Raw genomic sequence first — 11,428 nt, forward strand, 5'->3', positions numbered from 1 at the left:
CCCAAGCCAGCATTCATGGTAGTAAACCGAAACGCTAACATTTTGTGCAGCATACACGGCAGTAGCCTTACCGTCACTTTTCACTCCACATTGCAGTCTTAAAGCCATTGCCTTCGAAAGGGGCCGGAAAATCATTGCGCCCCAGCCTGGTGTGTGATCAGCATTCACTATGTCAGCGGTGTTGTAGGATTTAACTCGCATGCACCGCACTCATTCGTTTGAAGATTGAATACGCATTAGCCACCTCTAGTCATGATCAAGCCTATTTCATAGCTAACATTGAGTCCTTGTAGAACCATGCTGCGCGTTTTATTTTCTCAGACTACTAACATTATACCAGTGTCACTACCTCAAAAAATCGTGCCGGATTACAAGACTTGTCTTACCGCCGTAAACTATCACAACTAGCGTGTTTCCATAAACTGTATCACCATGCTTCGCTTTACCATAATTTTTTACAATCACAATCAGCCTTCTTCCTGCGGCTCGACCATCCACACAAAAATAAACGCATCGCGTGTCGTTCATCTGCACATAGCGCTAAACCGACAGGGTCACATAGACAAGGTTCCACTCAGTTCACTTGCATTTGCGAAGCCATTCATACCACGGACTATTATAAAAGTGGAACAACTTAAAAGCACAGATAGTTGCCTCGAATCTAATGCCTCCACATTTCTTGCTCTCATCCGCAGCGACGTTGGAATTTGAAATGTTAGAAAGGTTCGAAATTTTTTAACGTTATTTTTTCAATTGCTGTACTTTTGCGATTACTTCTTTTCTTTTCATGCCTAATACGTATACTGCAGTATTTTTCTTTTCCGTTATGCCTAATTGTTATTGTTTTTTTTTACTGCCTGCTCCTTATTGTACTCTCAGGTGCTTCCTTAGCTTTTCCACATTATACCTAGCCTGTTTATTGTTCTTCTGCTTGTTAATGATGTTCCCTTGTATATATTTTTACACTGACTCCCCCTCCCCCGTTTTATACCCTCGAAGGAAGGCCTTTAGTGGCATGATGAATAAATAAATAAGGCCTTTCATAGCTCATGTGCGTGTGCAGAAAACGTACAAAAAGTGTCCGCTCCACCTGTCAATCAAACGGTTGGCACAGGCAGGAGCTTATTGGTTTATGTTTTTTTTATGGCACCTCCACCATACTTTTTTTCAATCAAACGAAGTTAAAAAGTTAAAATTTGTAAATGGAAATGAAAATAAAATAAAAACAAAAACAGAAAATCAGAGAAAACGAAATTGAAAACGAAGAATAAAAGTAAATAACAGGAAAATAAAAGGCAAGAAAATAAAAGAATGAAGACGGAGTGAGGAACAGAGGACAGGGAAAAGCTTTTGTCTTTCCGCTCATCTGGAGACATAAGTGCAAATGATTTTTTTTTTGCTTCGGTTTTGTGGAGGCCCGCGCTGCTTCCTTTTCGACGCTGTACACTTTAAGCAGAAAGGAGTATGGACTCTACTCTCCTCTAGCGCACACCCTTGTATTAAAAGGTGTGCGCTAAAGGACAGCCCACTCCTTTTTTCACTGGCCTATAATCGTATTAGGTACTCATCACAATGCTTCTCTACATAGAGCATGTCACTCAGTGCATGTTGCCACAGCGGTAGTCGTAGCGAGCCAGCATTAATTTTTCTCGCTTCGTCCTCAACCAGCAGAACCAGCGGGGCTGATGTGCAAACAACAGCCGCGGCAGACTGCGCAGCCTGCAGTGCCTTCGTCACGTGGGTGCGACACCGATCCTGCCGCAGTGCAACAGGGATGGGCTGGAGGTGAGCAGAATTGATACTGGGCTGTTGTGGAAGTGACTGGCCCGCTCGCTTTGCACATTCTAAATATATGTGCACCTCCTATTCCGCTTCAGCATCTCTATAAACTCACACATTCTCACTAAGCACTGTACAACATTAAGTGAGTTTAAGCGATTGCCTCATGCCCCCCCCCCCCCTATGTTTCTGCAAAAATGGCTGGTATGTTCAACGTGGCTTGAACCTAGTTACATAAGCGAAACCTCTGTTAAGCATGGTCTCCACTCTCAAATCAAATGTCAAGGTCAAGGGTCAAGGTCGTAGGTCAAGATCAGGTGCAGACTGGATCAAATTGAATGTCAAGGTCAGCAGTCAAGGTCTGGCATCTAATGGTCATAGTCATGATCACGTGGTCATACTACTATAGCCTGTGTAATGCCACCATGCAGTTAAGTTCGGTTTGACCTTGTGCTGCATTGAAGGTCATTGTCTCATTCACATCGAAATCGGAAGTTGTCACTGCACGTTAAAGAACTTCAGGTGGTCTAAATTTCCGGAGCCCTTCACTACGGCGTCCCTCATAGCCTGAGTCCCTTTGGGACGTTGAGCCCGCCACTAACAAAACCAATTTCCAAGGAAAAAGGGGAGTTGAGGAGAAGTATCGTGAGTTTGACTACAGGACAGGGCAAGAGAGGGTTATCTTCTCAGGCACTCGTAGGTGAGAAGAAAAGAAAGGTCTTAGCGAAATAAGGTTCTTAAAAACGATAATTTTATATCATAAGAATACAGTACCTATCAAATGAACGAAAAGCCTCGATTTTTATGAGGATAATCGGTACGAGTCGCTCTTTTTGCACACGTGTGTGAAAACTTCGGGCGAGGTCAAACCGAACTTAACTACGTGGTGGTACGACCACGTGATCATATGACTATGGCAATTTGCTTACACTGAATTCGACACCGCGGAAACACACTCTGGTTCCTATGAAGTAGCGGTGTCACGTACGAATAGTCTTTCGGCCACTTTCGTCGCAGGCGCTCTCTCTCTCTCTCTCTACGGTGCCTACGTCAGTGATCTCTAGCAAAAAACTTACTTAGGCTGTTGAAAGCTTGTCCGTAATTTGTCACGAATTCTGCGAATGAATTATTAAAGGTTGGCTAAATGGAATATTCATCAATTCATTTTTATTTCCTTAAAGCCCCCTTTTTGGGGGCCATTACAAAAGAGGAAGTTGCAATGTGTTGTATGTAATATTTATTGGTCATGTGCTATAGTGACAATAAATAGATGTTGGCTCTGCGCGCGAAGTTTGCGGGACAGGATGTTGGTACAGTGTCGTCTCCAAGATAGTTCCAGTCGACGACGGTACGAGAAAACAATGGTGATGAAAACATGCCTTTGTTACTACGTGTAATTTAGCGCATTACGTCTTGAGTGACAGCATGTATTGTGCCTCGCCTGTTCCTCAATATTTACAAACGACCCGAACCTCTAAACAAACCTGCTGCAACTTTACTGCGACAACCTTCCACTTTTCGTGACGGCAGCTTACCCCCGGCATAATTCTTTATCATTAATTGCTTATAGGGCCACTGCCGGAGAAGGGCCGGTGTCGGGAGCGCAAACGGGGCCGCCTCCTCGACCAGTGGTGCCTTCGTCGCGTGGGTGAATCTTATCCCGCCACATCAGCAGGATTCCCTCTGCTTCCAGCGGGGATAGGGCGGGAGAGAACTGGTAAGGAAAATTTCGACTGAAGCAGTGCATGTACAGCCTTTGCCAAAAGTGACCAGGCTGCATGGTTTGCTTCTCATTCCAATAGTAGAGCCTTTACGCCTTCCCTATATAAAAAAAAGTTCTCGGAAGGTGAGGACAAGGGTGCTTTTTACCATACAAAGATTTAGAGCTTGTGGGCTGGCATAATAGCTTCAATGTACAACTGATAAGCAAATTGTCTAGCCTGGTTACTTTTGCCATAGACTGTATACGTACCTTTACCCCTCTGCTATTTCCCGCTGATGCCCGTGAGTAATTGATGCGAAAGCATTATATGAATATGTTGCGTCTGCAAAACTCGTCCGCAGATTTTATCCGCACGATTGTGTCGTTCTGGGGATATGTGCAAATATATGATTCCCTTCAGGAGTGCATGAATATATCTTGAAATGGGAAAAGTTTGGTTGATTAATTACAATTAGGTAATGAGTTAAATTGAAATAATAGAAATAAATGCAGCATTTGAATAAGGTTTTGCGTGAGTGAATCGAAAAAAAACCATGTAAATGCGTGAGAAGGATTGCTTAGTATATATAAAAATAAAATAAACAAAAAACAAATTAAAAATGAAAATAACGAAATTTTTATAATACTAAGAATGAAATGAAAAATTGAGAAAGAGAGGAAAAGGAAAGGCTTTCGCGTTTCCGCTCTTACTAAGTAGGCCTAGTGCAGTCCTGTAACTTTTTTACTCCACCTTGCACAAGTGTTCCCATTTGCGTATATCGCGTTATGAGCTGGATCCCTGCTATTCACCTGGAAGTACTACTGAATGCCACTCTGATTATTTTCCTTGGAGGAAAATAATCTCGCTACCGCTTGGTTTTCGCGAACCTGTTGCTCGGGAGCCGCTTTTTGTAGTTTGTAAACCATATCAGGAAAGCGCTTAGTTACCGCTGGCTATAGGTGTTGAAGTGATTTTGTGCCCTTTGACACAATACCAATTGCCTGTTACCTGCTACATCTCCACAACTGGAAAGATCCAAGTAATAGAGAGACGCGTTCAGGTTATCTGCATTGTCGAAGATAAGACTGTTAATCCTTTTGCAGCTCCAGCAAAAACGATCCAAATAACGCAGAGATGCATTCAGGTTATCCGCACTGCCGAAGAATGTTACGAAGAGACGTGTTCAGGTTGTCTACATTGTCGAAGATAAGACTGTTAGTCGTTTTGCAGCTCCAGCAACGATCCAAATAATGCAGACATGCGTTCAGGTTATCCGCACTGTCGAAGACTGCTTGTCCTTTCGCAGTTCTAGGGAAAAAGATCCAAATAAGAGAGATGCCTTCAGGTTATCTGCATTGTCGAAAATAGGACTTTTAGTCCTTTCGCAGCTCCAGCAACAACGATCCAAATAACGCAGAGTCGCATTCAGGTTATCCGCACTGCCGAAGAGTGCTATGAAGAGACGCGTTCAGGTTATCTACATTGTCGAAGATAAGACTGTTAGTACTTTTGCAGCTCCAGCAGCAACGATCAAAATAACACAGACATGCGTTCAGGTTATCTGCACTGTCGAAGACTGCTTGTCCTTTCGCAGTTCTAGGGACAAAGATCCAAATAATAGAGAGGCGCCTTCAAGTTATCTACATTGTCAAAGTTAAGACTGTTAGCCTTTTCGCAGCTCCAGCAACAACGTTCCAATTAACGCAGAGACGCGCTCAGGTTATCCGCACTGTCGAAGACTGCTTGTCCTTTCGCAGCTCTTGGGGACGAAGATCCAAATAATGCAGAGATGCATTCAGGTTATCCGCATTGTTGAAGACAAGATTGTTAGTCCTTTCGCAGCTCCAGGGAAAGATTTTGCTATTCAAGAAGTGCGCCTAGGCGCCGTAAATCATGTTTCCCGCCTCCCACAGTGGTGTTTAAGTTCGCAACAATTAGGATAATGAGCCGGAGCTTTACAACCGGCACATGAACTTAATCTGGACTGCTCTACTGCTATGACATTACCTTTAATAGCCCACGGGCTCCTTTGTGACGCTGAACACGACATACTAGCCTACCATCGCGTTTGAAAGATTCACTGCAACACGCCACCTGACCGGTACCGTGTTGGCAATTAGCAGCAGAACGAAACTCCAACAGCCACAGGGAGAGCGGAGGAATTGACAACCTGAAGGTGACAGCTAGAAAGATCCCGGCTAGCTGCGTACACTAGCTCCGTGGCTAGCAGCGGAACACGGTACCTGCCACAGATGGCAGGTGGCGTGGGAAGAGCTGTGCTCAAATTTCGCACTACCGACAACCGTAATCTTTAACCAATTTTAAGGCGAAAGCCTTTCATGGCCCATACTGTCGTCCGTGCATTCACAGAGGGTGTCACACATTTATCTCGGGAACTAAAATAGATAGAAGAAAAAGAATGGATGCTTCATATAGCGGAGAAAAAATGAACCTAAAAGCCAAGTTTGATGACTGTAGAATACTTAATTATTTATACACAAAAATGTCCAAATTGCATCGAAATAGTGCGGACGTCGATATAGACACGGGAATGGTGGAACGTTACATCCACCGGAAGTCGTCACGGCATAGTGAAAGTTGTCACAGAATGGCCGGCTTTCACCTCTCAACACTTTAGTTGCGAAAGTGTCTAGTAATTTTCATTGCACAACTACATCTTTCAGCTGGTGAATTCAATCCTGAGGTGTTCTCGCAGCACCAAGTTTGGCACAGGTCCTGTTTAAACCGCTTTGAGCAATACTCATCCACCGTAGTGGCTCGGCTGCTGACCCGAAAGGCGCGGGTTCAATCCCGGCCGCGGCGGTCGAATTTCGATGGAGGCGGAATTCTAGAGGTCCGTGCACTCTACGATGTCAATGCACGTTAAAGCCCTGGTGGCTGAAATTTCCTTAACTTTTCACTACGGCACCCCTCATAGTCTGAGTCACTTTCGGGCGTTAGACCTTGTAAATCATAAATTATGAGCATAGTGACTGATATGTGAAAGAATAGCCATACCGGCTACGTATTCAGGGCCCTTTCACGCCTGTGCCAGTACCCTTTGCCAAACAGTTGACGTCGATTAAGATTACTGACAAAAGTGGACGAGGTTTTTCAACTTGCTTCACCAGTGGAGGCGGGTTAAGAATAATACCCGGTTCGTGCTGTTCCGATCATCGTCATACCTTTTGGGAAACAATAGATCCGCCCCTAAATACTGCCTATCTACCCTTACACACCTGCCCTGCTCCGTACAATTGATGACCCATAGAAGTGTTGTGGGGGAAATTATAGCAGTGGCTTGTTAGGTTGCAACCCTTATTTTTGCTCATTTTTACAGGGGCGGCGTTTTTTTCTGGATGTGGTACCTGGGCAGGAAGCGATTTGACACAGCCTGAGATAAGAGCGCCTGTGGTTGAAACTCTTCGGTGAGTTCGCTTCTATTTCTATTTTGTCGGTGAGTGGCGTCATTTCCTAGGGCCCAGAGAACGGTTCATAATTACGAAACAAAAAGATTCACACTCAGAAAGATTCCGTGGCCACCTGGCACCAAGTAAATAATTGGAATTTGCAAAAAACATCTTGTGTTGGTGAGCACTGCCTTCAACCGGAGCAAAATCTTGGAGCTGAACTTAGTGCCACGTTTCGTAGTTTTAGCATGGGTAGACTTGTGCGCCTACAGAAGTACAACGTGCTCGCATATTTCGGCATGCTGTGCGTCACTTGACTACCACCGTTGTACCACTGGAGTAGGACCGCAGCATTTGGCTCAAACACTCGCTTCACTAAACCTGTAAGATGACCAGTAATATCATGTAATCACCAGTTTACGTTGTAAGAGCTGCATTCTCCTGGTTTCATCGCAGAGCTGCCGTTTCTTTGGATGTGGTACCTCCTCGCCAACCGACATACGGGGGCTTCCAGCGCCTGAATCAACTTCATACGCAAGTCGACCATTTTTTGTAGTAAAAAGCTTCACTATGCTAGGGTAAAGAAAGCGTCGCGTAAGCCGGAGAATGACCTTAACGAAATTCAGCCCGACCACGTTAGCCGTGTATGACCATATATGGTACACTTATGGTGTCGAACCCTTGACCCCTGACCTCTACCCAAGACCTTTAGTTCGCATTTACTTGCCCTTTGGCCTTTGACATTGGATGACCTTTGGGCTGACCTTTGACCTTAAGAACATCCGATGGGGTAATGTGAAGCCTCGCGATGACATCGAATGGGGGTGATGTAAGACTTGTGATACCGCGTCATAGACACATGGTCGTGTGGGTACTTGAACAGCTGTCACGAGCGAGTAGCAGAGCTGCTGTGGACGAGTCCCAGACGCTTAGCAAGCGTCGTTGCTTTGCGCTGAATTCCAGAGTGAGCCAAGTTGAGCCACTGCCTTTTTTGTCCCCTCTGTCAGGCAGGTATATGAACTGAAAAGTGGATGCCATAGTGTACGCGTCTACGTGCCCCTTGTTCGGGCTGTTTATCAAAGCGGCCTACTGGAGAGATTCCCGTGCCCATTTATTGGCACACACCCGAGTATTCGATCACGGTGCTGTGTTAATCCATTCGCGTGACATTGGAGTATGTCACCTATCGCCTCCACACACATCAAATAAGACACCTGCTGTGGGTCTCGAATTTTTTCGTCGCATATGCGTGGGTATGTGCTCAAACGGCGACTGTTCATTTTCAGTTGCACATATATGGATGTCTGCTTTGGCGCCGGAAATCTCTGGTCAGGGATTCCTCACGGTCACTTTTTCTGAGATATGGTATCGGTGTATGTACAAATGAATGCCAATACAAACTACCCATTCGTGTTTCACGTCTTCGCCATCAAAACCGCGCCTGCCCGTGCCTCCCAAAACGTTTGAGAACACTGTGGCGACCCGCACTGGCGAAATGGGAAAACATGTGCTCCTGCAATGACTGAGGGCCTCTTTTGTGTGTCTATGTGCCTATTTGTCCCTCAATTTATGCCTATTTGTCTCGTTTTCCCCTCTTTGATGATGTCATCCCTTTTCCAGGTGACTTCAGCCCAATGTCTCCTTCCAGTCCGTGGCCAAGACTGGAAACAGCCTCGAGCGGATGGCCCCCCAAGGTGCGTATTTAAACGGCCATATGAGCAAACTATGCATCTCATTTGAACATAAACATTTTTATTTCATATTTACACTGCAGTACGTACATGATTATATACTACATATAAGCAGGAGGCACAAAGGAACTACAAAGAGGGCACTCTATACCTACATGAACAGTATGATAAACCAGCCCACGTGCAACAGTCCCAGCTGGAAAAAAATAAACTACGAAAAGACGCGCATATACAGTAAATAATGTGAACCAGCGTTTGTAAAGGCAAGAACATATTATCTTTTGATACTTTTAGTACGTGTTTTAATTTTTTTTTTTTGAACTTGTACAATGGCATTTGTGATTTCAGTCAGGGAGGGATTATTCTTCGTTGTATGCGGAGATATGGAACCAAACCCGGTTCCAAATGACGCGCAAACTCTGCAGATAAATAATTTGAGAAAAAAAGGAAATTGCTTTTTGGGTAAAGAAATGGCGCATTGTGATACAGGCATAATATCCTTTCCTTAAACCAACTTTCATTTCACTTTCCTTCACTAACGGCGCGGTTCAGCTGTTTGCAGAGAGAAGAAACACAGGCGTCGTTTCCTTCGAAATTTTCACATCATCTTGTCGTGTGGCCTTGGTATGTCATTTTGTAACCTTACTTCAACATTTTCTGCGTCTTTTTCACATGATTTTGGTATGACATCACTTATCACTTCCACATCGTTATCATGCAATAGCCATTACCATAACTAATTTTCTTAATTGTCATGTTTTATTGTAATTAGTGACTACTAATCTAACGGCATGATGCCATCTGTCTTCATAACGACATATTGCATTACAATCACACATTCAGGCTGTGACGTCATAGTGCGGAGACATTTTGCAGACACGTATTGCGGACATGAAATTGAGATTGAGTCATCTAATGTTTTCGCATTAATTCAATAGATGAGTCGCTCTATGGTGTTAAATGCCCATAAAGCATTAGGAGAGTGACTGCAATGTCAAAGAATGGCGCTACCATTAATGTATTCAGGGCGCTTTGAAATTTTAAAAACGTCTCGCCTGCAGCACCATTTGCCACAATATGGACATCGATTAAAATTACTGCCAAAAGTGGGCGAGGTTTTTCGACTTGCTCAACAAGCGGTTGCGTAGTAAGAGTAATAGCCTCTCCATGCTGTTCTGGTCTTAATCTTACCTTTTGAGGAAGAAAAAACACCCACCCCTAAATACTGCCTATCTACTCACACCCACCCGTCCTACTCCCCTACAGTTGATGCCTCGGTGAAGTGTTAGTGATGGAAATTATAACAGTGCCTTGTTAGGGTGCAACCCGTTTTTTGTAATTTTTACACGATTGGCCTTTCTGTTTGGATGTGGTACATGGGCAGAGCGCGAGTTCTGAACAGAACCCGGGATATAAGCGCATTGGCCTGAAATTCATCGGTGAGTTCAGTTCTCTTTCTATTGTGTCTGCGAATGGCACCGTTTTCTAGGGCCCAGAGGAAAAAATTATAAAAGCTGTTCATAATCACGCGACAGCGCCTGCTAGTATGAAGGAAGAAAGAACTGTTGACGAATCACAAAGGACCCTTGATGCAGGAAACGCTAGCTGGATTTAAATAAAATCGTTAGTACCCCCTTTTCGAAAAGTAACCGGCCAGCAGGTTTCTGCTTCTCAACAGTATAGCGGAGCGTTTACGGCAGCCCTACATATCTAAAGGTCTCTGAACCTGTGGGCAAGGGTTCAGCTTACTCTAGACAAACTCTGAACTTAAGGGCCACCATAAGTGCTTCGTTACACGGCTAAGAACCAAGCCACCATGGCTTGGTTACTGTTGGAAAAGACGGTACGTCTAAATCGCTCCACATCACATCGAATCGAATAGAGATGTTAACCACCCAGTTGGCTAAGCCTTGCGACGAGACTCAACGTGAACAGCCTCATTAATCTAGATGGAAAAGAATACAGGTGAAGCTCGCAGGTGACGGCAGGAGTGTTTCTCCCAAGTTCCTTAATAATAAGATTTTGTGGTTGCACATCAGGCGTCAACGCAACAACCACTTCATTTAGCTCTCACGTTCTCTGCCTAGTTTATGCACTTTGCCATTTTAAACAGTGCCTCGGCAGAGATTCCCAATATTTCTATTGTTTTCGGGCCTTGTATTTGCGCATTGTTTCTCCATCTTGCCTACGACTAACCGCAACAAGATTGGAAGCACGGTTACCACGACAAATCTGATGAGTTACCACGCGGCAGATAGAACAGTGCACATAAGCGCCATATTATGCGATGGCGCAAGGACCTCGTATCGAATTAAATAGCACGTGACAGCATCTCAAGTCACACTCGGTAAGATTTCGTGGCCATCTGGCACCTAGAAAATAATTGTAATTTGAAAAACAGCTCTTCTGGTGAGCGCTGCCTTCAACCGGAGCAAAAGGCTGAAGCAGAGCTGAGAGCCACGTTCCGTAGTTTTGGCGCGCGTAGATTTGTGCGTCTACTGGAGTATACTGCGCTCACATACTTGGGAATGCTTTGCGTTAGTCGACTACCACCGTTGTACTACAGGAGTACAAGCGCTGCGCTTGGCTTAAACACTCGCTTCATTAAACCCGGAAGACGACCAGTAATAAATAGCATGTAATCACCAGTTTACGTTGTAGCAACCATATTCTCCTGGTGTCATCGCAGAGCTGCTGTTTCTTTGAATGTGGTACTTCGCCCCCAACCGAGGTACCGGCGGCTTCCAGCGCCTGAATCAACTTCATAGGTAAGTCAACCGTTTTCGTTTCCCTCTTTGCACTCACTCAGGCATGTTTATGAATTGAAACGCGAATATCATAGTGT

At 44.6% G+C, this 11,428-nt stretch overlaps 1 protein-coding gene across 1 annotated transcript; it reads left to right on the forward strand.

Annotated features, from left to right (window-relative positions):
- Window positions 1–1,674: 1,674 nt before the first annotated feature.
- LOC144102380 (uncharacterized) lies at window positions 1,675–8,516 on the forward strand. The gene is made up of 5 exons (XM_077635667.1): window positions 1,675–1,785; window positions 3,350–3,496; window positions 6,823–6,910; window positions 7,349–7,426; window positions 8,513–8,516. Exons 1-5 carry the CDS (start codon window positions 1,686–1,688, stop codon window positions 8,514–8,516), a joined length of 417 nt encoding a protein of 138 aa, XP_077491793.1. The 5' UTR covers window positions 1,675–1,685.
- The last annotated feature ends 2,912 nt before the right edge of the window (window positions 8,517–11,428 follow it).

Source organism: Amblyomma americanum, chromosome 8 (assembly GCF_052857255.1).
Source record: "Amblyomma americanum isolate KBUSLIRL-KWMA chromosome 8, ASM5285725v1, whole genome shotgun sequence".
NCBI classification, from domain to species: domain Eukaryota; kingdom Metazoa; phylum Arthropoda; class Arachnida; order Ixodida; family Ixodidae; genus Amblyomma; species Amblyomma americanum.